General features: G+C 43.3%; 1 protein-coding gene across 1 annotated transcript; it reads left to right on the forward strand.

Annotated features, from left to right (window-relative positions):
- Positions 1-726: 726 nt before the first annotated feature.
- Positions 727-23,266, forward strand: MFSD10 (major facilitator superfamily domain containing 10). Its single transcript, XM_010081595.1, has 12 exons — positions 727-897; positions 2,033-2,129; positions 6,245-6,348; positions 7,300-7,458; positions 9,165-9,353; positions 13,810-13,918; positions 14,850-14,961; positions 16,370-16,478; positions 18,530-18,620; positions 20,388-20,435; positions 21,868-21,957; positions 23,160-23,266. Exons 1-12 carry the CDS (start codon positions 736-738, stop codon positions 23,264-23,266), a joined length of 1,377 nt encoding a protein of 458 aa, XP_010079897.1. The 5' UTR covers positions 727-735.
- Positions 23,267-23,512: the final 246 nt, after the last annotated feature.

Below are 23,512 nucleotides of genomic sequence, written 5' to 3' on the forward strand. Positions count from 1 at the left end.
GAAACTGAAAGTCTGCATCCTTGTTTAGATCTTTAAAACAGTTTTGGATTATTATCAAAGGAAGTTGATAGTTTTGATATTTCTGACAAGCTAAAATGCTTACTTAATCGTTTGATCCCTCAGCTCATATCAGTAGCTCTCATCCAGAGAAAGAAAAAAATAATTCAAGTTTCAAAATTTTGTTGTGTTGTTTCTTGAGTTGCTGTTGCTCTCCAGGATTTATCTTGAAGACAGCATTCCTAAAAAAAGTCTACCTTTTTTAAAAAAGAAATTATTGCTTTAGTTGTTTCTAGTACACACTGAAGGCATAAATAATACACTAGTTACTTGGATATTGAAATCAAGAGTGCCCTTTCCTATCTGTTTTACTGTAATGCTGAGTTGAAAAGATTTGGGAAAGTTGTATTAGCATTGCTCACATGTTACCAAACTTTAAATGCTCCTTAATTTTGTGTTTTATTTGGGATGCTCCTATAATAGAGTTTGTTATCTTGTTGCCCTTGTAGCCTGTTCTTGATGCAAGCAAACTTGGTGCTGAGCTAATAACCAAGACTAGAGAGCTGAGGTTCCTGTTCCCTTGAAAACCAGCTTAATATAGCTGTAATTTATATTTATTTTTGTGAAGTCTGTAGAAAGTGAGAATGAATCACCGAGATACTCCTGTGAAAGGCCTGCAAAATGCTTTCTGTTGACTGGATATAAATGTAATTTTTTAGAAGCAGAGCACCTGGGAACATGGCCCTGCGAGAGAGAGAAACCAGCAGCAATGACAAGCAAGAACAGAACAGCAGTCGTGTTATTACAATTGTCTTCCTGGCACTCTTCATCGACTTGTTGGGATTTGCTCTCATCTTGCCATTGTTTCCTTCCATCCTTGATTATTACAGCCAGACTGAGGTAAGCAACAGAGAATCAGTCTGCTGAAAATGTTAGGTATGAGATCTTTAGGGAAGTATGGGAGAAAAATCCCTTGACTTGGGACAAACCAAGTAGTTGTAGGCAGAATAATAATATCCAGCACATTTAAATGTTTCATGGGCTGATTTTGTTTGTGAGCTTGCATGAGACTTCCCTCTTGCTTTTTCATTGAAATGAGGGATTTGTTTTGGGGAAAATTCAGGTCTTTCTTAGGGACTAGTCCTTGTAATTATCAGTGTATTTGTGACTTACACTGATCCACGTAATGGATCTAAGAAGCAAAGAAATAAGAGCTTTTACCCTATTTGAGTATTTCACACACTTGTTCCCACCCCCAGCATCATGTTCACTAGGTTTCAACATCCATTCTTAGCAGGGAACTGGCTGCTGGCCTGGGAACACAGGGCAGAAAGTTGTGTTGGTTCTCTGCTGTGCAGCTACTTGCAGTTACTTTTCTCCAGTGTTACTGGACAAGATGAAGATGTTGTCAGGGAAGAATTATTTTTGCAGCCCATACCTCTATCTCGCAGCCCCTTTATAACCACACTCCAACCACAGCTGTAGCCTTTGCCTTTTTTACAACCTCTCTCTAACCCTAACCATGGGCTCTGATCTCCAGGATATTCCCGCACTTCCAGTGTATTTCCTATAGCCAAGGTCTTCACCTTCTTTTCGTGGCCCCCTTCTTTTCAAGTCCTCCTCTTCTTTTCAGGAACCATTCTTTTTCGCACCACCCCTTCTTCACTGGCCCACAAGCCCCTGGTTCTCCCAGTCTAAATAGTATATGCGCAGAGGGATAGAGTGTGTCTTGTGTTGCTCTATTAATTGAAGGATTCAGGATGTGCCACTTTTCTTTAGTTCAGGTTTTAGCAAGTAGCATGGTTTAAAAAAGTTCAAATTCAGACATTTCCCCACCCAAACAGACACACCCAATTATCTGCTGCAATTTAAGCTATGTTTAGCCTATGACAACTGATCAACCAGGACATTTCCCAAGGAGGAGGGAAGGAATCCTCTAACGTTACCTCTAGTTCACTAAGCTCTGATGCTGTCTTTGAAAATAAAACAGAAAAACTGTCTTCCTGCTTCTATTTACCAGCTGTCTGTTTTGCAGGATGGATTCTATTTGTCGTTGCAACGTGGTGTGGACTGGTTTGCAGAGATGGTTGGGATGCCTCCAGAGCGGAAATACAACAGTGTCTTGTTTGGAGGTATGGAAATTAAGCAAACAAGCTAACAGACCCTCAAAAAACACAACACCCTGGTGTGTTGTTTTCAAGTTATTTGCAGTGTTGATGTGAGGAATGAGGAACAATGAGGAAAATTATAAGAAAACCAAAAAGCGTGCTTGCCTGTTATTAAATTTAGACTTAAATAACACAGAAAATGTCTCTCACAGTAGGCTATAAATGATTTTATTTTCATCACACTGATAGCAATGAAGAGATGGACAACCCCATCTCTGTCATTTGGAGACACCTAGGTAGGCAGGAGGAATGAGCCAACAGGAACCTTATGAAATTCAGTAAGGACAAATGCGAAGTCCTGCCCCTGGGAAGTAGTCCCTTGCAGCGATATAGACTGCGCACTGATGGGTAAGGAGCAGCTCTGTTACAAAGGCCGTGGGGGTCCTGGTGAGCAGCAAGCTGAGCGAGAGCCAGCCCTGGCAGCAAGAGCACCAATAGCACCTGGGCTGTATGAACAGAAGCAGAGCCAGTAGATTGAGGGAAGCTATTGTTCTCCTCCTCTCAGCACTTGTTAGACCACATCTAGAGCATTGGATCCAGTTTTGGCCCTCCAACACAAGACAGACAACCATAAACTGCAACGAGTTCAGCAGAGGGCCAGGAAGATAGAGGGTCTGAGCAGCCTGGGCTTGTTCAGCCTGGAGCTATTAGCACCCTTCCAATACCTGCAGGAAGGTTATTGAAAAGACAGTAAGGTATTTCACTGTGATGTGTGCTGGTGGAGAAGCAACAGGCATAAGTAGAAGCAAGGGAGGTTCAGACTGGAAATAAGGAGGAACTTTTCCACAGTGAGGATGGCCAGTGGAACAGGTTGCCCAGAGAGGTTTTGTAGTCTCCATCCATCCTCAGAGGCCATCAAGTCCTAACTGGAGGAAACCCTGAACAATCTGGTCTGACCTCACAGCTGACCCTTTGAGCAGGCAGTTGGAGTGGGTGACCTCCAAGGATCCCTTTTAACCTGAATTATCCTGTGATCTTGCCCAATTTGTTCTGCAGATTGCTGCAAAAATACAGGCCTGCTGTTCCTTATTGTCAGACTGTCAGCTGAGGGTCAGGAGCCTGCTGTGCTAGACGCTGCACAGAGTCACAGAAATTGCTCTCCCTTAAAAGTTGATCTGTATGTGATTGGAGACAAATCAGTAGGAAACATTGGAATTAGAAGCTTGTGAGTTGAAGTCTCACCTCCCCGCTGGGCAGCTATAGTGCAGTACTGCTTCTAAATCTCATTAGTTCTATTAAAAGCAGGAGACCTGCTGACTTGAAGGGTCCAGAAGCATGTGCTCTCAGTAGGACACTGGTGTGGGTGAGCTCCACTGGGAGCAGTGCAGGAAATCCAGCAGTATATATGTCATGTTACAGATCAGAGGCTCTTTTGTCTCCTTGTGATCTATAGAGTTGTGAGCAAACTGGGTTTTCAGAGTATGAAGATGTGAGGATGTCTGGGTTAATTTTAATTGGAAATATCTAGACCCTGTCCTTTTAGTGAGGTGAGGCCTCACCCAAGATAAGCAAAAGGCTTTTTAACAAAAAAAAAAGCAAAACTTTATTAGAATATGTGTGAATGTATTGTTACTATTTAAAGTAGGTTTTTTGGGTTTAACAGACGTTAGAAAGTTTATAAACAATTTTCCTCTTTCCCATGGTGTTCTTGCAGGAATGTTGGTTTCTGTGCTTATTTTCAGTCAGATTACTGACTTTGAATGGTAGAAAACAGTTTTCTTTAATCCCTTAGAAACTGCTTTCTGTCTCTACGAAGGCCTGACTGCATGCTTCCTCCTTGTTCCTTCTCTCTGTCTCAGACTGTTTAAACAAGGGGCTGGGAGCTCTCAGTCATGTTGAACTTGTTGCCTTTCCTTTTGCCTGATGTGTCCTGTACTCTTGGGAGTTCTGTGTCCCTTGACTTGGCTCAGTTGCTTTCAAGGGGAGGAAGAAATCTCCCTCCTCCTTACAGAGGAGTCCATCTGACTCCTTTTGAAAAAAATACAGCATCTAACTGGGAACTCGCAAATAAAGTAGATGCTGTTTGTCTCAGAAGGGAAGCTGGTATCCCTTGCTGTTTTCTCTCTGTGAGAAAAGTATTCAGAAGCAGTACTGAGTAGTGATGGGAATGTTCACTAATCACCTGGCAGCCACAGGCAGTGAGAGTGCAGACAAGGTGGCTGAATTAACCTGATATCTGTCACATTTGACTCCATCTCTTCTGTTGTCTTTGATGACAGCTTTTCTTAATGAGCCATCTAATCTGCTAAACCAGTAGAAAACCTTTTTTTTATTTTATTTTTTCCTGGATTAGTTTTCTGCCAGATTGAGTTGAATTAGCTCACTGGAGAGTTGACTGAGGCTGCAGAAGCGGGGAAGATGGACAAACTATCCTAGTTGTCCTCAGCTCCTGTCCGTCTTGTCTGATTGCACCTTAAATGGTTAGTGGGAAAGTTCATTATACTTGTGATGTTAAGCAGAGGCCACAGCAGTCTTCCTGCAGCCTTCATTCCTTCGTTGCCTTCATCTGCAACAAGAAACGTAGGTTTGGAATCATACTTGCAAGATCATCTTGTTGCTTCTCCGAGTGCAGGATATATTCTGCTCTCTTTCATCTTTGCTTAGACTGCACCCTCTTCAGGGCAGAAACCTTCCCTGCCCTTGTCAAGGCCCTGAGGGCACCAATACTTAGTTGCAGTGAGCAGCATTCACCCACACACTTTCTGACCGTTGATTCAGGAGCTGTATTTCAGCTCAGGCCTGGGTCTTGCTTGAGCTATATCATAAGTACAGCCTTGTCTCCAGGGCTGTCTCTGGCCCTGTCTCTTGGATGGACTTTGGACCTACATTGCAGGTGTCTGATCTTCTGAATTACCTATGTCATCTTGTTTACACTCCTTTCTCTGACCCTGTCTCCTGCTGGTCTTGACTGGACTCTCTAGATGGACCTGAAGTGTAACCCCTGCCTTGTCCAGGACTGTCAATGGACCCTGCTAGCAACACCCTGCTCTGCCCAGCCCATTCAGATTGTGTGGGACTGTGCCCTGGTTGGTGAGGGCACTGCCAGTGCTGTGGTCACACTCAGACCCCGGCCTGTTCCTCCATGTGGAACAGCCCTGCTCTTGCTGCTCCCTGGCTGTGGAGTGTTTGGCATGTCTGGGTGTTTTTACAATGCTGGAAATACAAGGAAGAAAACTTGTCTTTCATTAACATAAACCTCCTGTGTACCAATCTATAAGATTTTTTTACATTTTTTTGAACTTTTGAGCTATCACAAGCAGCTGCTCTTCCCAAGGTGTTCAGTGTAAATATTCTGCCTCCCTCAGATTTGATGGGAGCAGAACTTCTGGTCTCTCCTCTGTCTTTTAAAGCTTTGATAGATGAATGATCCAAGACGTATAACCCAGTTTTTCCTTTAGAGAAAAACTGTGACAGCAAGGCATTTTTTGTCTGCTTATTGAGAGTGTAGTGCAAATTAATAAGTGTGTGAAGCTAGAAATGGCAAGAGAAAAGAGGAATTAAAGATCACAGAAACTGGTGGCAGATTTCAAAAGACTCTTGGAGTCTTTTGGAATCCCTCCTACATCTTAGGGTGTCTCACTAACAGCAGTGCTTATGTCCTTCTTTCCATGATAAGAAGGAAAGAAAAGCTAATTAAGCATGACAGAATCAGGCTCAAAAAGTCAAATCTTAAAAGAACTGGAACTATTAAAGACTCCATTATCTCTGCTTTTGGAACAGAAAATGTATGTAGTCAGCTGCGGAAATATTGGAGAATCATATTCCATTATAACCAGTGAGTTTCAAACCCCTTCTCTCCAGTGAAGTAACCAGTGAATCATCCAGTTTATGCCTGTTCTAATTCATCTGTGTATCTGTTCTGTCTGTATTTGCTGCCTCAGTTAAACACCAATGCAAGATTGGTGTTTTGAGGGTGGCTTATTTTCAGGGATAAAGCTGTTCTTTATAGATGTTGGTTTACATTTAATTGTGTGCTTTTAAAGGACATAATGGAGTGTAAGTCTGGAACAGGTTGCCTGTCTTTATATATAAGATGAAGGCAGTAAGTCTAATGATATATGTATTTATCTTTTTTTCAGGTCTGATTGGCTCAGTTTTTTCCATCCTACAGTTTTTCTCCTCTCCCCTCACTGGTGCTGTTTCGGACTGCTTGGGCAGAAGGCCTGTCATCTTGATGACAGTGGTATGTGTCTCATTCTGATTTCAGTCATGCCATCTCAATACACAGTTAAAGGCACTATGGTTAATGGCACTGTGGTTAGCACATGGGATTGGGAATTTGAACATTCTAGGTCTGTTGGTAGTTGACAGCTTCTCGCCAAGTCCCTTGACCACGCTTCCAGAATTGTACCTAGAAGGCACCGAAATACCAGTCTGTTTCTGGGATTTTCCAAAATCCCATTCCCCTGTGTACGGGAGTATGACTTTGGATGCTCTGTTTACGAATGTTAGACTTAATCCCCGTATATTTTAGTTCCCCAAGTGACTAATGAGGGCTGATCACTTCATGACCCATTTCACAGAGCCTGGGGATTGTTGATTGGGAAGTGTTACATAGCAGTCTAAGATGTATTTCTTATGAATATTAACATTCTCCAAAATGTATTCTCTGTTACTGGTAAGGGGTTCTAATTACAGAAGTAGTGCAGAGCAAGTGTGTACATACATGGAAGAACTTGTCAGCAAATGATATACAAATCCCCCTATCCCATAGGCTTGCGGAGAGTGAATTAAATAAGTGCACATGCTTATGATTGATTATTAAATTTAAGGGCTAGCTCTGTGACGTCTTCTTTTGAAATCAGTATTCTCTTGAAGTTGGAAACAAATGGAGTGGGATGTACACAAGTAGTTTTGTGCCCAGGACTGATTTAGCTCCCTCTGAACTTTCTTTGCCCTTCTAATTTTATTGGTAATCCCACATTTATAGGAAGTTTGTATGGATTTGTTTCTACTTCTTTTTTTATCACTGTCCAGGACTTAGTGCAGTTTCACTGTATTCAGACATTTCTCTTACATGGGTTTTGGAGCAGCTGTTGAAAACAAACAAAAAATTAAATGTGTAGCAGGGAAATATGCAGAAATTATGTCAACTTTGCTCTGCTTTATAAAGAACCCTTTCTTGCTTCTGCAGATGGGTTTGATAACATCATATGCACTATGGGCTGCCTCTAGGACTTTTGGCGTTTTTCTTCTCTCCAGGATCATAGGTGGAATAAGCAAAGGGAATGTCAGCCTCTCCACAGCTATAATTGCTGACTTGCACTCTCCAAAAGCACGGAGCAAGGGCATGGTGAGTTACACATGTGGCATATATGTTTGGGTTTGCTGGCCAACTTTTAATTGATTTCAGGTGCTCAGAATATCTTCCTCAGGTGTGTGTTCATTGAACAAGTGAAATGCAGATGCTCTAGAGGTGGAAAAACTACCTGTGTAAACGTTATAACTGTTACTCCTGCTCATAACTGTAATCCTTATTATCGTATCTGAGAAGTTGAAAGGTCTTATGGCCCAATTTTAGTAGCTGGAAGCCAGTTACAGGACAACCCATTTTTCTTGCCTTCCCAAACTGTGGAAGCATAGCAGCACTGCACAGCACAGCGTACCTCAAGACTTCTTTGGATGCTGCACCAGCTTTGGGATCTGAGCTCAGTGGGTGAGGGATGTGGCGTTTGGTTGACTGAGCAGCAGGTAATATGAACAGTTGCCTTGTCCTCTTTCAGACAGCAGTGGACCAGATGGAAATGCCCTGCAGGCTGGACTTTGCCTGTGAATTACCAGTTGGATCTTTTATCTTATAAAAACCTTGGAAGCCTGAACTTCTTGTAACAGATTGTTAGAAGCCACTGTATGGGACAGCTGCTTCTTGGGAGAGGACAGCTAATGAATTTTCCAAACAATTTATTATAGTCCTGGTGAGCCGAAGTATGTTTTTATTTATGGAGAGGGATAGCCATACAGCACTAGTAAATAAAACAGGTCAGGGCCTGTTTCTAGGGCCTAAGAGCAAGTCACTTGGTACAGCGTGGCTCACATCCATATGGCTATACTCTCTTTCTCAAAGCAGGGTAGGCATGTTCATTTTGCTTTCTGGGAAAAGAATAACATCTGACTGATGCTATTCCCAGATTGTGATGGGGCATTGCCTGGGAGAGCGCTATCTGGGCAGGCTGAAACAGCACTGGAGACTGTGAAGTGACACCCGAGTGTTCCCTGGCCTTGTTTAGTTTAGTACTAGAGTTATAGTTAAATAGACTCAGGAAAGCAGGAGGACCGTGTCCTGGAATGACATGTTTGGGTCCTGTATGTGCAAATATACATCTTTGAATTTCTCTTAAAGAAAATGAGACAGATCCTGCACTGTTGTATGCTTAAGCAATCTCACTGAGGCTGATGACTCAAATTGGTGCTCTTTTAAGCTCCCCATCCAGCATGTACAGATTCTCTCTCTTCTCCTATGTGCTGTTTTCGCAGTGAGTTCATAAATCCTCTTTAGTACTTGCACTAAATTCAGGTTGTTCTGGGAAGCCTCTCAGCCTGTTTGATCCATGAGACACAAATTCCTAAACACAGAACTTGCCAAAGCATTTTAGAAGCTATAGACATCGTTATGAATTCCTACCATGGTGCTGTCCTCCCTTCTCCGGTTTTGCACTACAAAAGTTTATCCTTTGGCTGAAGGATCTGCTGTCTGAGAAGTCCCTGAGGGGAGCATCATTATTTCCCTTCCCAACTTCCTTTCACTCATAACCATGTTGCAGTTTTTTCCTGCCATTTTCCTGACTAGACAGAAAATAAAATCAGTTATTTGCAAATAACAGTTTTTTCACACTCAACGCTCATTGCTGTGCATGCCCTGCATCCTCAGGCTGGTTATGTTCTGTGTCTGGTTGCATTTTTTTAACGTAAATGCCAGGAAATCCTAACTGTTTTAGAGCTGAGATACCTGAACAAACTGGTGTCTAAAACTTCATGTCTGTGTTCATTGTATCACTGCAGGCAATGATTGGCATTGCTTTCTCCCTTGGTTTTACCCTCGGTCCCATGATTGGAGCTTACCTAGCCATGGAGACAGAGAAAGGAGAAGTCTTCTACGTTCGTTCGGCATTGCTGGCACTCATGTTTGCTGTGGCTGATTTAATTTTCATCTTCTTCCTACTTCCAGAGACACTTCCCAAAGAAAAACGGGTAAATGGACTATCAATCTGAAGATCTGAGTTTCTTGCAAAAACAGGATTTGACAACTGTTGAAATACTGGAATCAATGAAGGGGCTGAGCTGGTATCTCAGGAATTTAGCTCATTCCTGGACTAGGATTTAATATTATTATTCAGGCTGGTGTTAAAGTTGTTGCGTGATGGTCCCATCTCCTAGCCCAGTGTAATACAAGAAATTCTTTCTAGCTAACATGTCTGCTTAATTGATAATTTTGGTGTGTTAGGTTTAAATTTATAGAAAACTAGTGGGAGCCTAAGGAGGAAGAGGGTGAATTTTAAACTCTGGTCACAATGACTCCGTGGGGATGAATTTCAGCTAATCATAAAAGTAAATGCATCAGAGACTGGATTTTCTTTCATTTAGCCAGCATGTGTTAGAATTTTTCTTAACTATTATTTTGTCTTTGATTATTTTGAACACTTAAGTAGCAAATGACTCTAATCTCTGAGCTATGCTGTCTTCCCCACATACAGAGTATCTACATGTGCTAAAATTCAGTGACTTTGGATTTATGGGGCCAAACATTTATTAACATTATGATCTAATATTGTGTGGTTGGAAACTGTCCAAGATACATCTGATTAAAAGTCTCCTGGAACAGTCTCCTTTGGTAGTGTAGGAGAGACTGAATTCAGCCTTAGGTATCTGGGTGAAATGCTAGATTTGAGGCCTTCAGCTGGATTGGATCTTTCCTGTCGTCTCTTGTTTCTAAGACCACTCAGCTGTTGAAGTGTGCTTGGTTTCTGGATAGTGAAACTCATTTGACACCGAGAATTGTTCAGGAAACTTTTGTCTGGAATGCTCCTGCCAGGGCAAAACTTTCGACCTTCCCTGAATGTTTCGCAGCAGGTTGTGTCCCATGTGAAACTCGTCGCTCACATTATCTTTCCAAGCACTGCAACTATTTTTTTTTTTAACAGCTCTTCCATGTGTCATCTGTTCCCCTTTCCTATTTGGCTGTTTCTAAACATTCCAGATAAAATCCTGTTCTTGGTTAGAGCTGCACACTCTGGGGTGGTGGCAACATGTTGACATAGGGAAGTGCTGCAGAACAAATACGTATTCTATAAACAATTCCACCTTTGCTGTAGAGGGGTAGATGGCTTCAGGGCCTTTTAGGACTGTATGATGACTGAATATCTCCCCCCTTCTTTTATTGTCCTTTTGAGAGCTCTTCTGATAAGCTAGTCTGTGTTAGCCAACATGACCGAATTTTGATAAGAAAATGAATACTCTGTCCCCGCTTTTTGGGGGTCTGTCTCTGTGTAGCAGGGGGTATTGTGTGAGGTGGGTTAATAGGTGCCTCTCAGGGTCAGGTCCCACTCATGCAAAATACACAGAGTGTTTGGTTGCTGATGAGATAGTGGTTTGTCTGGCACTGGAGCTTCTTGTGATTGGTATCAGTGTGAGTGCTTTTGTGCTGTCTCCTTTCAGCCTGCATCTGGGCCATGGCCCCGTGTGATTTATGTGTTCCAGGGCATTTGTAATTTCACTCATTAGGCTGCTTTGCTCCTTTCTTGGGTAATTCCTCCCATGTTCTGAGTGGGAAGAGAGCAGTTTCCTTGGCCTGTGGATGACAGAGGAAGAGCAGGTATGTTGGCTGCCTTTCTGGAGGTTGGGGTGAGCTAGAGCAGGTGCTTCCAAAGTGTAGGAATGGATGCGTTGGAAGGACAAAGCTGTAAAAGAGGGGAAACAATAATGATAACTGGTAGGAGGATGTGCCAGTGGGATCAAACATCTGTTTCCTTGAAATATGCTGTGTTCTCATCATATTCTTGTTTCTGTATCGGTCCTCTTTTCACAGGAGAGAAGATCGAGTATTTCACTTTCAGTCCTGTTGGAATTAACTTGTAGAAAGGGAAAGGCAGAGAGGGATGGGGGAACAAGGATGAGTTTTTATCCAAGGAGAACAGAATGTTTGCTATTCTTCTTCCCCTTTCTTTCAACTGTCCCACAAGTTTATCAGGTGAAGAGTGACCAGAGAGCTTTACCTTTCACCTGCCAGAGACGCTGATCTTATGTGAGGTGCCCAAAACAGCTTCTGCTGTGACCTGCTTGGGAGAAGGGGGGAACAGGAAGGTGACCAGTGGAATCTGTCCCCTTTAAGAGTTTTTTGAGTTAATTTTTAGCTTAGCTAGTCATGGGCAAGGCTGCCTAGCTGGAGGGAGGGTCTTACAGATGTTTTTTTCTGTTGTCCAGCTGATCATGTAAGGACTCTGTGTAGGGCTATGCAGCATCACTAGTAATCTTCTAGAAAAACAAGGCTTTTGCTCTATGCATACTAAACAGTGTCTGGTTTGAGGGGCGAGGCTGGAGCTTGGAAGGCCCAGGCTGCATTCCTGATTTGGACTGACTCTGCCTTCAAGACACATTACTTAGTCTCTCTGCATTAGAGGAAAACAGAGTAAACAAAGACACTACAAAAAATGTCTGCCATTCAAGGTGAATTTTGGGGTGATCATGAAGCAAAAATGAGCAATTTTGGAGTAATAAATCATAAGCATAGAAATTAAATACAAGTTAGATGTTGCAGATTTTGAACCTGCGAAGAATCTAAATTTCATGCAGCTGGTGACATTGACTGAAATTGGCAGTGTATACTTTGTTATTTGGGGGTGATGAAACACTTTTGTCAGTTTTAGGACCATGTTTTCATTATTGATCAGTGGATGAAGTCACTTCTAGACCACTGCTTCTAGGGCAAAGATAGGAGAAATTAAAAGACATTTACATGCATGCATGCACACACCTATATTAAAAAAAATCTAATAATATATCCTTTTTTCGTAAAACACTTAAGATTTTAAACTTATACGTGTATAATGTATATCCTCAGGACCAAAATAAAATCAGCCTTGGTAGTACAAAATAGCTTAGCACCCTGTCTGACGTGGATAGTAATTCAAAACAGGTACGAACTATAGGCTTTTTCTTGCTGGCAAACATGTTTGAAGGGAGTTACTTGTTACCAGATTCTCTGTGCTGTAGTACAAACACCACCATGCCAACAAATGCAGGAACTCAGGATTGCTACAAGCCAGCTTCAGGAAATCCTCTTACAGACCTTTTAAAAGCATGAGGAAACTTCTTCTTGGGAGTGTCTGTTTACTCTCTGCAATACATCCAGTTGAAGGGGAAATAAATATCCCAGTTTGTTCTGTGGGGATCAGCAGCTTTATGGCTTTGTACAAACCCAGCCTGGTATATTGAACTGGTTGCTGTTGTCAGACTAGTGGGCTCCAGACAGCCGGACACTTAGACACTCTGAATATCAGAACAAGACAGGGGTCATGTTAATATGGTATTGAAGGTTGATTTGTTTACAGCTTTATTAAATCCAGTCCATGTGAGTCCTCTGGTCATGCACCGAGATTAAGTTCCACTGATAATTTGACCTTTAGTGTCTACCCTCAAAGGGGTAATAGCTCCCTCTGTCCCTATCTGGGAAGAGAAGGAAGTTCATCAGATAAAGTCTGTGCAGTGCTTTGAAGATGTGAAATCCTAAGTTTCATTATTCAGGATTCCTGAGTCTGTCTTATCTCTTCCTGTGACTGTCATGTAAAGTGACAGTCTAAATTCTCCTGCTTTAAAAGGAATTGTTTTCTTAAGAATTTAGACATTATTTCTTCTTTAGTATTTTCTTTAATTTTCTATACCTTAGAATAAAAATAAACAAATTAAAAAATAAAATTCCCTGTACATGAAAGAATAAGCATCTCCTAAGCTCATGTTGATAAGGAGCAGAGAGACTGTCACTAGATGCATAATCAGGTTGAGATGTATGGAGTATAAGGACCAGAAGTGCTATAAAATAAATTTTCCTCTTCAAAAAGCCCCACAATGTGGCTGGGCAGAATTTCTCTAGAAATCTCTCTAAAATCTCTCCAAGGGTCTCTCTAAAATTTATATTTTCCTTTTCTTCCCCAGGAGGTGTCACTGGCTGGCTACAAGAACAACCAGTAACAAAACAGAGCGTTGTTTGATGTGCTATGCACGCTGTTCTCAGACCTGTAGCACACAAGTAAATCCCAGCTTCCCATGAGCACACAGGCAGATGTGCCATTATTTTTCCTAGTACATGTTCCTTGGACATGAGGGATGATGCAAAAAGTGAACCAAGTAAAGCCATCTTCAAGGCTGTGGAGAATGAGCCTCTTCTGCTTTTTAAAAACCCAGGGAAGAATCTGTTTTCTGTCTTCAGTGAAAGTTGCTATTGGTGCTCTACCTTCTAGTTACAGCCCTGGAGCCAGTTCTGTGATCAGAAAGTCTGGGGTGTTATTGGGTGTCATTCAAACCCCAGTGCCGATTGCCTTGTTTCATCTCAGATAATTTGTGTAGGTGTAGAAGCAGATTTGACCATTACCGTCAATTTCTTGCAGTGGTTATTACTTCAGGTTTTTAAATAAACCTCTCTTTTTTTTACCAGGTCTCTTCTGTGACATCTGGATTTCAGGCAGCAGTTGACTTGCTCAGTCCTTTGGCTTTATTTCAGTTCTCTGCAGTCACCCGAGGAAAAGAATCTCCGTCAGAGGGGAGTAAGTGTTAGCTGGCTTTTTATGTTGATATTGTATGACTTTTTGCGTGTGGCAGCGGTTTCTAAGTGAAAACTTTACTCAAACCATTTCAGAAGCAGCAGTCTGTTCATTCATTTAGAGATTAGTGTTTTGAAGGTTTCTGACTTGTTACTTGGTTTTTTGTTCAGGCACTGGCTGCAGCATGGGGTAGGCTTCAGTAAGTGAGGTGATTTTAAAAGATAGATCAAGGCATGAGTAAGGGAGATGAGAGTTTCCTTATCCAAGCTGCAAACCAGGAAACTTCAAACTGGAATTTTATTTCTCAGTTCAGGACTTGGAGATGTAGGATTTGAGTTAGCCATTTCTCTATATGAAATTATTTAAGCTATAGAAGATAAATCAGTGTTTGCCAGGTACACCAACTTATCCTTCAGTCCTCCTTGCTGCTGCATCAGGAACAGAGTAATATCTGTGACTTTGGAGAAAACTTGTTAAACCCTGCACTGGCAGAAAAACAAGTAAGGTAATCTGTCACAGACTGTATCTTAGAAAAGGAGATGATGTGCTTTACCCAATACCATCCTGAGGGCGTCATCAAGGTATTAGGTGGAAAACAAGTATTGAGTAAAAATAAAGAAATGCCAGTATAGGTGGGGGTGTCAGTGTGAGGCAGAGGGGCTGGATTGGGTGAGTGAGACCAGGGTGACCCCTAGAGAGATTAGTCTTTTTGGCTCTCCTCCCCTCATAAGAAGGGAGGTAGTGGGCAGAAGTCATTTTGTGGCATGCCTTGCATAGATATTTAAAATGAACGTCGGAGGTGAGAACTTTTCCCTGTACAGCTGATAAATGTTCCTCTACTGTTGTTGTTATATTCTCAAGCTGTGTTTGAAGAACACCACATTTGTCTCTTTTTTTGTTGTTGTTGATGTGTGTTTGTTTGTTTTTTGTTTAGATCTTCAGAATCTCAAAATCCTGGGCCTGACTTATTTCCTGTACCTCTTCCTGTTTTCCGGCTTGGAGTATACACTGAGTTTTCTCACTCACCAGAGATTCCAATTCAGCAGGTACAGCACACTTAGAAGATAAGTGTTGTGTATTTTGCTTAGGATATTTTCCAAAGTCTTAATTTAAGGTCTCTTCCTTTATTTTCAAGAGGGCTTTATGAGGTTAGTGAAAACACTCAGAAAGCAACTACTGTGTTCAGTGATATCTGGGCTTTGAGGGAAGAATTGATGAAGCTACAGGCATGCTGTTTATCATGAAAGGAAACACTCATCGAATCTACAACTTCTAATAGCTAGAGAAAATCAGAACACAAGATTAAAGTAAAGCTCCTGAAATACCTATAGCTGGGCTAGTTGTACTGATTGTAATAAAACCTTTCCTCTTCTTGCCCAGGAGTTCTTCAGTATCAAGACAAATCTCAAAGCTCAAAAAAGGCAAAGGATGGAGGGATAGTTATGCAATTATGGGATTATATTTGCTCATCAGAATTCTGCATTGCATACGGTGTACAGTCATTACATCACAGAGTTTGATTTCCTTTAGTCAAACACTGGAGAAGAAAGAACACAGAATCCACTAATAGCAGCTCAGCTTGAAATACTTTTCCTGCCAGCTCATAGGAAGATTTCCAGCCAGGAACATGATCTTGGGATCTTGCAGCTTGATTCCTTATGTGTGTCCTTCCCTTTGAGTAATTCTCAGGGGTTTGTCTCATCTTTCCCTGTCTGGCTTTCATTACAGTTTGTGGCTTAACTAATGTGTGTGCATCAAGGAAAGGTTTTCTTGTGTATTAAGCTCACTTCTGCACAGTCCTTTCAGGATAGCCATGTAGTGAGATATACAACTGTATGCCAACAGTACAGGCTGCGTGACAACCAAGCTTGTAATGGAGGTAAGAATTTTAGTTGAGAATATCCATGCAGTTTAGTAGATGAGAGGTGAGAGGGAAATTTGAAGAAATATTGAAGGGTGGAGGGAGTGATGTTGCAAGCTTCCCGGTGCAATACATGACCACCACCATGCCAGTGCCCGTGTTGTGCCTTGGTGACCTTAATCAAACTCTGCATGAGTGGTGGAAATGGTTGTGAGAAAGCAAAACGCTTGTTCCTTTGGTAACAAACAACTCCTGTGCATATGGCAGAGACATCCATGGCACAGGGTAATTAATGTGCTGACTCTTTGTGGGCCACCCTGGAAACAACTAAACTACATCATAGCAGTCTCGAGATGATTGCAGCGTTTGCAGCAGCTGTCCCATCTCTGCGTAAGACCTCAGAGGCTTATCTCCTGCTGTCTGCCTGCCATGGAAACTAATGTCAGCATATTGAGAATTTGGCCCTGCTCATGTGAGCACCAAAAAGTGTTTTCTCTCTCTTGTTCAGGAAAGGGTCTGCACTGGACCTGTGAATGCCAGGGTGGAATGCTCTGTGCGTGACTCCATAATCTGTGTTTTTGCCTCCCTTCTAGCATGCAGCAGGGCAAGATGTTTTTCTTTATTGGAATAACAATGGCTGTGATCCAGGGAGGCTATGCTCGCCGAATCAAGCCAGGAAATGAAATCAGAGCTGTAAAAAGGGTAAAAAAATATATATATATTTCTTTTTTTCCCCCCACAAATCTGATACATTAATTTTCAGTCTAAAGTGCAATGCAGGGTAGTTGTAGGCTGTAACTTTACTTGTAAAATCAAAATAAATTTCTGTCTCATCCAGATAAATGACATCTCAGGACTCTGGTTGGTGGGCATTTATCAGTTTAACTAAACTTTGGAACGTTAGAGCCCTTTCTTACCATATCATCTATGATATTATTGAAACTTTGAGTTCTTCATATATAACTGAAAATATATATATATATATGTATATATGAGTGTCTGGCTGTGCAAGTTAGGTAAAATGCTGTGAAGATTATGCTTTGTTTCATTGACAGGCTTTCCCTAGAGTATCTTTCACTGGTGGGCAGGAGGAAATACATTCTTCCTCCAGCCTTTGATTTTTGAGCATCAGTATTACACGTAACAATAGCATGTGCCAATGTTCAGACCGAAGTTTCACTGACGAAAGCGCATTTCTTTGTTTTGCTTGCCTCTTTCTTCATAGAGATGATGATGATGCTGTACTGAGATGACAGGGAGCAGCTCCCTGCAGCTTGTACAGCTGTGGGAAAAGTAGATATGTTTTGTTATTTACATTTGTGCATGGAACTAAACAAAGTAGGTTTTGTGCGTTTCTGAACTTTTGTTGGCTGCTTGGTAGTAGGTATGCTTGGATTGTCAAAGCCTCCATCAATTTATTATGCATTATTTTGAGGCCAACGTGATTTCAACAGTGGCAGGGTAAAAAGATTACCGAACAGCACTGTGTTCCAGTGAATTGACTCTGCTTTTCTTAAAGTTATTTCTGCTGGTGAAACCATCTCCACCCTTCTCCCTGGCAGGCAGAAGTTAACAGCACGCTTGTTTTGTCACATAGGAAGTGCTTCCCTCTGCCTGAAAACTCACACTGCTGTGTCAGTGCCGCTTCATCCTCTGCATCAGCTTCCTCACGTGCTCTGCCAGCCTGCTGTGTTTGCTGTCACTGCCCTGCAGTTTATGCAAACTGTGGTTCGCCCCACTAATTTTTATACTCCTTCCTCTTCCCTGCACTGAGACGTGTAGATACCTTGAAATACTGAGTTTAGTTGGTCTGGGCCGATTGCTACCCATAAACACCCATGTGCGCTGTGCAGAAACCCGCTGGCCCTGGGGCACTCTTTCTGTGGCTGTATGTGGCTTGAGTGGCTTTTGTGGGAGTTCCCCCTTTTGCTGAAATTATTCTGGCAATTTGTTTGTGCGTCTGGATCCTATGGCTAATGTGGCCTCTCTTTGCACGGTGATTACAGCAGCTCATTTATAACTGAATCTTCCAAATGAGACATTGGGTGGAAGTGAATACCCTCTTTTATGAAACGTGCCACAGATCTTAACTGATCTGTCTTTTCTGTGAAAGCTCTGTATGCGAGGGAGAGATCACAGGGGAACTGAAGTCCAGGCTCTTGAAGGAGATGAAGAATGTTTTTCATTTTGGGTTTGAATTTCAAATGCCGTCCCCCACTCCCCCCAATTTTTAATTCTTGGTTCCAGAAGTATGGACTATGAAAGCTGAAGAGGGTTTGATATAGCACTTAAAATCAGTCAGTACTGCAGAGAACAGCCAGAGGAGCTGTAGTCCTGTTTCACACAAGCTTTTTGATCTCTTGTGCCACCTCAGAAGATAAAGAGTTAAAGCTAGATTTCTGTCCGGTTAAAAAAAGAGAAAAAACACCAAAAAAACAGTGTGTGAGAGAGAGAGCTGCAAAAATCAGTTTTTCCTCAGCTGTGGGAAATGGGTGGTGGGATAACTACAGCCTGTGTTACAGGTGACTCCAGCCTGCGGGGGGTCTGCAGCTGTGATAGAGAGAGAACAGAAAAGTAAATTGCACTGATGTGTGGCCATCCAGGTGAATTTGAAATGTCTGCTTGGAAAGAAAGGGCTTTCTGATTCTAACTTGAATGTGGTCCCATCAGTGGAAGAGAACTGGCAGGACACCTAGAATTAGGCTTTAACAAGCAAGACTTCAATGTAACCGTGTGACTCATTCATTTTACAGGCTATTATGTTGCTGATTCCAGCTTTCTTGTTAATTGGATGGGCTGCAAATGTGACCATGCTGAGCGCTGGACTGTTGCTTTACTCTTTCGGTGAGCTATTCAAAACGCACTGGAAGCTGAGCACAAATAATTTTTCTTCATGTATTTATTCACCCATTTAAAAATATGCACTTCTAATTTCAAACTATAAGTAACAGAAAGTTGATGTTTCTGTTTATAAAATATGGAAGGACTAGGTTTAGTTTCTGATGCTGTTTGTATCACAGGAAGTTGCCACAGTGATATTTGGAAGCATCCGCAGTGCTCCTGTTGTCCTGTCTCACTGGGGAGCTCTTGAGGGTCTTTTCTTCCCCTCTCATCAGATGGAGAAGCAAACTATTCACTAAATAGCTTAGCTCAGGAAATGAAGGGAAACAGTATGTCTTTGTATTTCTATGGTGACAGCATTATTTCTTAGGCAACAGGCTGAAGAGACCGGCACGCTCTGAGGGCTGGAGCGTGTGTTCAGGCTGAGCAAGCAGGAGGGTAAATCAGCGTTGCCCCGAACACGGTGGCGCGGGGCTGTGCTGGCTGGACACCGCTCCGCTCTCTTGTGTTGCAAGCTGCTAGCCTAGGGAGGGAGCAAAACTCCTCCTATTGTTTTTGCTAAGTGCAGATGGTTTTCAAAGATGTTTAAGTGTTTACATAAATAATCTTCTGCCAGTTGAAGCTGTTATTCAGGGAAACAATGATGAATTAAGTTGGATTCATCTACTGAAGCACCTATCTGAAAAGAGATTGCAGATATTCCCAGTGCTGCCAACTATTGTTAAGAAGCTTCAGATAGGACTAATTACAAAAGTAGAAACCTTCTCTTTTGCATGATACAGCTTGATTTAAAGGTAAACTGTAAACCACCAAATGCATCTATTTATGCAGCTTGTTTGTCTAGGGACAGCTGTGTGTTTAGCAGGTTTCAAAATTACATCATATCTACAGATTAACTTCCTTTTGAAAGCCCACTCAGCTGGGAGGGGTGAGAGGAGGTTTTCATTTTGTCTAACTGTGCTTCTAAGTTAGGAGCCCTGTCTTCCTAGGCTCCATACCTGGACAGAAGACCCCGTCTCTTCCCTAGTTAAGCCAGCTAGGAGTGCCTCTGGAGGGCCTCTTTTCTGCCTCTCTTCCTCCCTCTGCCCCAGGATTTGGGGCGCCTGCAGTTAAGGCCACATGTCTATCATTTCTGCTCTCCAGTTGTCCTTTCCTTCCCAGAAAAGATCCTGCTTTGTATGCTTAAAGCACTTCCTTCTTGGCAGAAAAGGCCCCTGTTTCAGTAAGAGGGCAGTGATTGCTGAACAGCTATTGGATTTTGTGTCCAGAAATTTTGTAACCTCTTTTTCTTGGACTTGACTGTCTCATTTCCCAAGACAGAACGTAGCTGCCTCTTTCATCCATGAGTACAGTAAAGCCGTACAAGGGGACAAGGTGACTCTGTGTACAGCCACCTCATTGTTCGAAATATGAGCAATTCCCCCTCACTACTCCACCTGACAAGACCACAGCGATTTGGAAAACTACCAGTTAGCTGATCTGACCTATCCCCTCCTTTCCCGTGGGCTCACAGAAGGAGAGACACTAATGTGAAACATCTGCTCAGAGCGCTCACGGCTCTGGGCTCTTCGTGCGGGTTGGCTTTGAGGGGCTGTTTTCATTACTGAACTGGATTAAACCTGATGATGCATTGTTGGTACAGTGCCCCAGAGCTCAGCATATTTCTCTGCAGTAGTAATGATTTCAGGCCACATGTTTTTCACTATTGCTCTTGTAACTGTTTTGAGCTCTCCGCTGTTCATTGACAGTCTCTTTTGTGTATTTTTCCAGCTGCGGCCATTGTTATCCCGTGTTTGTCAGCAGTGGTGTCAGGCTATGGTGAGTCTCTTTCCTGCTTTGAGCAGCAGCCCTTGGCCACAGAACTGACCTTTGTATAGACTCATCTCAAACACAGAACTGATCTCAAGTGTAGTGATGCATCAACAGGAACGCTCGTATCTTAGGTCCACCTCGGATCGGAATGTTGCACCAGTGACTCTGGCTGCTGCTTGGCTTTACAGAAACCCTCTTTCCCCCCAGATGCATTAACAAGGAAAGCAGAAATGCTGTGTTACAGTGAACTGCTGCACCACGTTGTACATATGTAACCTTGAAGCGATAACCACACCTGCAGGAGTGAGGCTAAAGCCTAGAAAAGAGCCCTTCCCAGTCACTTGTCCACTGCCCCTTTTCAGTAGAGCAAGTGATCCATGACTGTAGTTACTGTCCGATTGCACCGGGCATTGCTGCAGGGAGGCAAACCAGCTGTGCTACGCTGGATGTGCTGCAGCCTTCAGCCCCTCCGCTTCTATGAACATCCTTCACAGAAGGGAAGCGAAGTGGGACTGCTGGAGATAGGACAATATCCTGACCCTGGGAAATGCAGAAGCATCCCACAGGGGAGCATAGGAAAACCCAAAACTGACTTGTACCTGTTTCTGAAAGCTGTCAGCACTCCATAATGGAGGGTTTCAGAGCTAACAAACAGCAACAATCTGCTGAGAGTGAACATCAGTATCACACTTCAATTTTGCAGTGTAACGTGGCCTGTTCCAGTGCAATGGGGAAACTTGAAGCAACCTTATTTCTAGTTACGATTAAAAAGATGGGGAACTGTCGGCAAAGAATTAACATTGTGGAGCAAAGGCCACAAACAGCACTGAGCTGGGAATGGGCTGGGTTCTCTGAAAGAGATGCCAGCCATTGCTGTCAGCAGTAAAATAATTTCTTCCCAATTCCTTAGGAACCTTCTAAAACCTTCTGGGTTTGTGGCACCGGTTGCTACGTAACCCTGTAGAGCAGATGTAGCTGTTGCCATCTGTGGATGACACAGTTCTTTCTTTAGCATTGGTTCAGTTTGTTGCCAGCACTACAGCACTTGCTGAGGCAAAAAAGTAAGGCTTTGCTCATTCATGTCACTTTTGTGTTGCTCTTATCTGACTTGCATCCATGCTTCTGTATTTATTTTACACCTGTGCCCCCTGAGCACATCTGTTGTACAACGTAAATCTTCTTTGGTTTTGGGAGGGGTGTGTAGGGGTGCATTACAAGTTGTCTATGGTCAAGCACTCTTGGCAAGCCCTGGTGTTTCTTTCAATGATGCAGTCATGTTTATCTTGGCGGGGGGAAATAACTGCAGTTTGGGCAGTGACTGAGCAGTGAAAGGAGGGGGAGAAGCACAGGGGAAAAACCTCCAAAAGAACAAGGCTCTTGTTCGCTTTCCTTGCCCCACACAACACCTCCACGCTGAGTGACGGCTCTGCTTGCACAGGCTCTGCCAGCCAGAAAGGACGAGTCATGGGGATCCTGCGGAGCCTGGGCGCCCTTGCCAGAGCCCTGGGACCAGTCCTGTCAGCTACCGGTGAGTGCAGCCTTGTGCTCCTGATGGAGTTTGCGGCCTCACTCTGGGCCCTCAGCCTGGGGTGGGGTCTGAAGGAAAAGGGGAGGCGCAGCGTGTTTCAGAGCCGTAAAGTTGTCTCTGCAGAAGTAGGTACCCCCGAGAGCTGCAGGAGGGTGGGACACAGTTGTTGGCAGCACCAGTGCCAGCCTGGTGGATGAGATATTGCCTCAACTCTTTTAAAATTCCAGCAACAGCAGCAGACTAGCCAAGCCTCATGTGCAGCTGTGCAGGCAGAGGGGCACCGCAGAGGGCCTGGCCCCAGCGTGCAGAGGGAGCCAAAGGCTGAGCAGGAACCCTCGCCCTTGCTGGGCTGTTTTTAGCCATTTTAGCAAGTAACCCAGCCTGCTGAGGAGCCACCCTGGCACTGGGGAAGCAGGAGTCAGTGAAATCAAGGTTTTCTGTGCCATGGTGACTGGTTTTCCCATATCCCATGAAGCTGCATCCCAAGAGGATACAAATTAAGTAGGGACAGCCCTTAATGTGCAATAAAGAATGTTTCAGCATTAGCAGTAGCTGTAACCCCTGAATAGTCGACACTCTACTAATGCCCCGGAGCTCAGGGAGGTTAGTGTGCAGCGCCCAGTGGCCCTGGCTATGGCCAAGCCTCGACTGTGTCCAAGGAGCAGAGGTACCCCTGCGCTAGGGTCAGGTCCCCGGGGCCATGACAGAGTCAAGGGACAGAATAAGGGGGAGGAGCTGCACAGCAGGTCAGAGCTTGAACTCAGACCTCATGTTAAGTTTGAGCAAAGCCAGCACCTCTTTCCTAGGCGTTGGATTCCTGAGTATTTCACAGAAGGAGACCGATACCAACAGTGAGAGACCCTCAAGGAAGCACAGACAGCGGAGCAGCCGTGGAGGGGGTGCTGGGGCTAAGAGTTGCCTTGTAGCTAAAGCTGAGTGCATGAATAGGAACATTCCTGGCAAGAATGAAAGTATCCTATTTAAAATAACCACTTTTAACATGCTCCTTCCTTGGAAGAGAACCAGCACTGCTACTAGCCACCTCCTCTTTTAACTTGCTTGCCAGCAAGGATGTACAGTGAAAGATTCAGCAGTTCTGTGTTCTCCAGTTGTTAAGTTGTCGACAGCAGCAGCTTCGAAGGCCAGTTTACATTGATGCCAGGACAAGCATACTAATGAGCTACATCTTGTTTCCTTTGCAGTTTACTGGCTGGCAGGGGCAGAGGTTTGCTTCACTGTCTGTGGAGCTTTGTTCCTCATCCCCTTCATTTTACTTGGTTCTATAAAACAGCAGATAAAGGCGGAATAGGAAGTAACCACAGACCCCTCACCAGCTCCCAAGGACCTCTACAAGACCTGACTCTTGGCACCTGACCACAGATCAAACAGGAAGAGGAGGATTTTGATAATCAAGAAGGGGCTACACAATGACCATTTGCAGCAACAACAGATGTCACGTTTCTTATGGGCCCCACAAGCAGTTATGCTTAAGACAGCATCCCAGCCACCCTGGCTGGTTTTGCAAATAGAAAAAAAACAAACCCCAGAGAACAGT

This window comes from Pterocles gutturalis, unplaced genomic scaffold (assembly GCF_000699245.1).
Source record: "Pterocles gutturalis isolate BGI_N339 unplaced genomic scaffold, ASM69924v1 scaffold36309, whole genome shotgun sequence".
NCBI classification, from domain to species: Eukaryota; Metazoa; Chordata; class Aves; order Pterocliformes; family Pteroclidae; genus Pterocles; species Pterocles gutturalis.

Coding starts and splice junctions, on each gene's coding strand:
- MFSD10 (XM_010081595.1), top strand. CDS start 736: ATGGCCCTGCGAGAGAGAGAAACCAGCAGCAATGACAAGCAAGAACAG. Junction 13,919..14,849: donor AGAATCTCCGTCAGAGGGGA/GTAAGTGTTAGC, acceptor TTTTTTGTTTAG/ATCTTCAGAATCTCAAAATC. Junction 20,436..21,867: donor AGCAGTGGTGTCAGGCTATG/GTGAGTCTCTTT, acceptor CTGCTTGCACAG/GCTCTGCCAGCCAGAAAGGA.